Raw genomic sequence first — 6,156 nt, 5'->3', positions numbered from 1 at the left:
CGCGCAGGCTCAGCGGCCATGGCTCACGGGCCCAGCCGCTCCGCGGCATGTGGGATCCTCCCAGACCGGGGCGCGAACCCGGTTCCCCTGCATCAGCAGGCGGACGCGCAACCACTGCGCCACCAGGGAAGCCCCCTCATCCAAAGATTTTTGACATAAATATTCTCTAAACCAGCCCCTTGTCCTTTGGGATTCTGAGCATTCACAAGTCAATTCTGAATACTCATTTTCCTAGATGTTTATATAGCTAGTGCCTTTCAAAGTTTCCTCAACTATGAAAATAAAATAACCACACACAAATTTTACTGACAATTTTTTAACCAGCAAGAAATGATACAACCAAGTCCAAAAACATCTCTTGTGTCACTACTGCTAAAGCATGCCAATATATTTTCATAAAAAGCAGATGTTGAACAGGAAATTCTATTTCATAAAATTTTAATAATCCTTAGTTCAAATACATTTTATGACTATAAGAAATTGATTTAAGAGAAAACTCCAAAGCTTATCAATCAAAAGCTGCCTCTACATTCTGGAATCATTGGCTACACCAAATAGGAAATCCAGAATAAAGACCTTATTAGGAGCAATTGCCATTTAAACTATTACCTTCTTCAGTTATACTGTCCTTGGTAGTTGAATGGCCTTAAATTCTAACAGATTGTTTGAAAATGTCATTCTACTTCTACTTGACTGAAAACATTGTGTCATTATTCTCTTCTTCATTATATGAGAGTCTAAAATTTCCGTGCCAGACAATACATAAACAGTTGGTGATATTAAGCTGACTTTAGAAAAAAAAATCCCTTGGCATCAAGAAGAAGAAAAAAAAATCCCTTGGCCTCAAAGAGGTATTATTTGACTTCAAAAGTTACAGTATGTCTCTCCTCAGCATATGTTACATCTGGGTTTTCAGAAATATATATATTTCACATATTTGTTCACATAAAATTTCAGAAAGGAAGAATTTGCTATAAAAGAATATGTTGTCTTTTTGTGGTTTTATAAGGGGAAATTATCTAAGGATAGAAAGTATAAGTAGGGCATTACAATGACAAATATTCTCTGGGGCACAGGGAGTATAAAAATGCCAGTATTACATGCTGGCATTTGTATTTTGAACTCTCACCTTAGCATTTCTTACTTATTGGACATGAGCCTAAGTAACTTTTGCCCCCTCAGCTCACCTACAAGTTTAGGGCAAAAAAAAAAATCCGAAAAAAAAATCCTTCCTTCTTGTTCAAATACGAACTTCTTCGATGAGCAGGTTCAGTCCCAGATACATTAGCATTTGCCTGGTTGTACTTTACTGAAGTAAACCCACATTTGAAAATCAAGTTAGAAGCTGATGACTTCTTTAACAAATGCAACTATTTGTGTTTCATTTAGGTATTTTTAAATAGCAAACTTTTCTAGTATATTAAATTGTGATTGGAGATTATACAAATGTGTATATATATATCTGAAAACATGACAGGTATAAAAAGCAAAGTTTACCTGGCAACTCCAAATGTCTTTCCATTCCATACTTCTCCCCACAACCATATCTAATTTGAGATCTAGTTGCTTTCAAAGAATCACAATTTCCATCAAAAAACAACCGATTTGGCTGCACTCTCATAATCATGATTCAAATGAGTTAGCCTCACATAGCAGCTCTCTGGCCCTTTGTCCTTTGAATCAGGGCTCCTGCCTTCTCCAGGTCACAGATCCCTTAGAGATGCTATTATATAATGAAATAAACTTACTGTTTTCTTTAACACTTTGAGAGCATAAGGCTTCTGCGTCCCCTTCTGTTTGCATCTGTATACAATGGATGTAGCACCCCTTGAGGGGGAAAAAGACAAAAAGAAAATGTTATGCTTTGGACAAGAAATTAAGGGGAAAGCTTGAAAATAAGTATGTCTTACAGTTACCCTCATAACTGACAAGTGTTTATAAGTTCTATTATAGGACTGGCCCAACTGTTGAGAGGATATTTTCTTCATAACTAAAGATAGTGTGCTCCGATTTTCCTGTCTGCTCTTTTTCTCCTAGCTCAACGCTATACAAGTAACCTGCCTAAGGCTGTTGCCTTCAGTCATCTCTGGAGAAAAGTAAGCCTTACGGCTTCAGGGAGAGGGTTTAATTTCAGCACTAGGCTGTAAGGGTCAGGAAAGTCTCCACTACTTGGCAAGTGTGCTGGGGACCCTTGAGAATTTACACCACTTCATTTGGTTCCCTGGCATTCTCCCAGAGCCAATATTAGTCCCGTAGAAATACCGGTTCCTTCATCTTGGTGAATACGGCTACCATTTACTCACATGTGCCTAACAAAAATGATTATGTGAAATGTCCAGGAGAAAATCCTATTAAAATGGTCAAAGATATACAGAGAAAAAGTAAATTTATCCCTCTATAAAAAACTTGGAGAAGTAGAGAAAGGTTTTTACTTGTAACGCAGAATGGTAAGAAGAAACTCAATAACTATCTTTATGTATGTGATACATGTGCAAAGTTACTAAAAAGAGAACATTAAAAAGCAGGACATTGTGGTCCTGATGCTTCCTCTCCAGTCATGAGAGCAAGAGAACAAGACAGAGATAAAAAGAGACGGAGCAGGCTTAAGTACAACCTTAGAGAACTTCAGATAAGTCTTAAAATAAGATCAGTTGAAGTAAATCAGTCATACTTTGAAGATTAGGCCAAAGGACATCTCATGATACATTCAGTCCAATGGTTCTGAAATTCTAAGAAAGAACAAAAGAAATATACAAATGAAGTATATTCCTAGCTACCCATGCACATCAAATTTTTAATAGACCCAGCAAGAGTCAGGAACTGGTGGTGTAAATGCTAATAGGTAAGAACAATTTCAACACATTTTTTAAAAACTGTGGTAAGATATAACATATACACAAAGAAATAAAGAGTTGCAACGGAATAAATGGAGGTAAATATAAAATTCTATTTTCTTTATTTTTAATTGCTCTAAATGATATCTATATAAAGCAAAAATATTAATTCACTGTGTTTATGGCATATGTAAAAGTAAAACGTATGACAACAATAGCACAAAGAATGGGAGAAGAATTTGAGAAAATACTGTTAAGTCCTTATATTACATGTTAAGTAGTATGATATTATTTAAAAGTAGACTCTGATTAATTAAAGATGTATATTATGTAACCTAGGGCAATTAATAAAATAATTTTTAAAAGAAAAAAATCAATAATGAAGCTAAAATGGAATATTCAGAAATGAAATGCTGGGGAACAAAACAAAATAAGAGATTAAAAAAGAAAACAACTAACAATATGGTGTATTTTAATCCAATCATATAAAAATTACATTAAATGTAAACCTTATAAGCATATCAATTAAAAATAAAGATCATCAGTCACATGTTACAACAGACTCCACTTAATCTTCAGTCTCAATCTGTAGCAATGACCTAAACAAATAATTCCATGCTGTTTTAAGAAAATTTTGTTTATGCTGAAAATCTACCACACTAGGGTATCCTCCAAATTTTTTGTCATATGTAAACTCGTTCAGCCAATGACTTGTTTGTAATAAATGACTCATTATGTCAGGTTCAAAAAAAAAAATCATCAGATTAGATTGAAAAAAACAAGACCAAACTATACACCATATACGATAAACCAATTTTAAACATAAAGGGTAAATAGGTTAAAAATAAAATGATAGATGAGGGATACTATGAAAACACTAAACAAAAGAAAGTAGGAGTAGCTATATTACTATCATGTCAACCAGACTTCAAAATAAAGATAAAGATGAACATGACTTAATTATTACAGGGTCTATTCCACAAAATGACATAACAAATGTAAATGTGTATGCACCTAACAACAGTGCTTCAAAACACATGAAGCAAAAACTGATAAAACTGAACAGAGAAATTAGACAAATCCACAAATACAGCTGGAGACATCAACACACCCTCTCAGAAGTTAATGGAGAAAGCAGAAAAATTACCACTGAGGATATGGAGGACATGAACAACATTCAACTAAACTAAGTTAAATAACATTTAGAAAACAATACACAAAAACAGCAAAATACACTTTCTCTTTGAAGTTAAAAGATTCATATGCTTGATTTCCTGACTTAGTATAAAGCTACAGTAATCAAGAGAGTGGTATTGAAGGAAGAATAAACATGTAGACAAATGGAATGGAAAAAAGAATCCAGAAATAGTTGTACACATATATGGCTAATTGGTTTCTGACAAAGGTAAATAAATAGGCAGTTTGGTGGAGAAAGGACAGTTTCACCAAGTATAAATAGTGCTGGAACAACTGGATACACATATGCAAAAAACAAAAGCAAAAACAAAAAGCCTTTATCCACGCTCACACTCTATGAAAAAATTACTCAAAATGGATTATAAATATACATGTAAAACCTATAATTCTAAGCCTTAAAAAAAAGAATATTTTGTGACCTTTAGTTAGGCAATGATTTCTTACATACACAGCCCAAAGCACAATAATTCAAAGAACAAAAAAATAAATTGGACTTCAGTTAAATTAAGAAATGTCTGCTTTATGAAAGACACAGACAGGGAGAAAGTTTTTATAATCACATATCTGATAAAGGACTTGTATCTAGAATTAGAAAGAAACTCAAAGCCCAATAATAAGAAAGTAATGCGTTTTAAAGATGGGTCAAAGATTTGAATATATACTTCACCAAAGAAAATATATGGATGGCAAAAAGCACAAAGAAAGATGCCCAACATCATTAGTCATTAGGGAAATGCAAATTCAAACCACAATGAATCACTGTAGAAATCAAAGAGGAAATCAACAAATACCTAGAAACAAATGACAATGAAAACACAGTGACCCAAAACCTATGGGATGCAGCAAAAGCAGTTCTAAGAGGGAAGTTTATAGCAATACAATCTTACCTCAAGAAACAAGAAACACCTCAAATTCTTTGAGAAGATAAACAAAATTGATAAACCATTAGCCAGACTCATCAAGAAAAAAGGGAGAAGACTCAAATCAATAGAATTAGAAATGAAAAAGGAGAAGTAACAACTGACACTGCAGAAATACAAAGGATCATAAGAGATTACTACAAGCAGCTATATGCCCATAAAATGGACAACCTGGAAGAAATGGACAAATTCTTAGAAAAGCACAACCTTCTGAGATGGAACCAGGAAGAAACATAAAATATAAACAGACCAATCAAAAGCACTGAAATTGAGACTGTGATTAAAAATCTTCCAACAAACAAAAGCCTAAGACCAGATGGCTTCACAGGTGAATTCTATCAAAGAGCTACCCTTATCCTTCTCAAAAATCTTCCAAACTATAGAAGAGGGAGGAACACTCCCAAACTCATTCTACCAGGCCACCATCACCCTGATACCAAAACCAGACTAAGATATCACAAAGAAAGAAAACTACAGGCTAATATCACTGATGAACATAAATGCAAAAATCCTCAACAAAATACTAGTAAACAGAATCCAACAGCACATTAAAGGATCATACACCATGATCAAGTGGGGTTTATCCCAGGAATGCAAGGATTCTTCAATATATGCAAATCAATCATTGTGATACACCATATTAACAAACTGACAGATAAAAACCATATGATAATCTCAACAGATGCAGAAAAAGCTTTTGACAAAATTCAACACCCATTTATGATAAAAACCCTCCAGAAAGTAGGCATTCAGGGAACTTATCTCAACATAATAAAGGCCATATATGACAAAACAAAGCCAACATCATTCTCAATGGTGAAAAACTGAAACCATTTCCACTAAGATCAGGAACAAGACAAGGTTGCTCACTCTCACCACTATTATTCAACATAGTTTGGGAAGTTTTAGCCACAGCAGTCAGAGAAGAAAAAGAAACAAAAGGAATTCAAATCAGAAAAGAAGAAGTAAAACTGTCACTGTTTGCAGATGGCATGATACTATACGTAGAGAATCCTAAAGATGCTACCAGAAAACTACGCTAGCTAATCAATGAATTTGGTAAAGTAGCAGGATACAAAATTAATGCACCGAAATCTCTTGCATTCCTATACACTAAGGATGAAAAATCTGAAAGTGAAATTAAGGAAACACTCCCAATTACCATTGCAACAAAAAGAATAAAATACCTAGGAATAAACCTACCT

The 6,156-nt window shown here is 34.1% G+C and overlaps 1 protein-coding gene across 1 annotated transcript in view; it reads right to left on the bottom strand.

Moving 5' to 3' along the window:
• Positions 1–6,156, bottom strand: part of CAMK4 (calcium/calmodulin dependent protein kinase IV) — a 207,551-nt gene that overhangs the window by 96,507 nt on the left and 104,888 nt on the right. The window contains exon 2 of the mRNA XM_024123297.1: positions 1,749–1,827. Coding sequence (XP_023979065.1) covers positions 1,749–1,827 — 79 coding nt within the window. The remainder of the gene's footprint in view (positions 1–1,748; positions 1,828–6,156) is intronic.

Source organism: Physeter macrocephalus, chromosome 8 (genome assembly GCF_002837175.3).
Source record: "Physeter macrocephalus isolate SW-GA chromosome 8, ASM283717v5, whole genome shotgun sequence".
Lineage (NCBI taxonomy): Eukaryota > Metazoa > Chordata > Mammalia > Artiodactyla > Physeteridae > Physeter > Physeter macrocephalus.
This window is presented reverse-complemented; position numbering and strand designations above follow the sequence as displayed.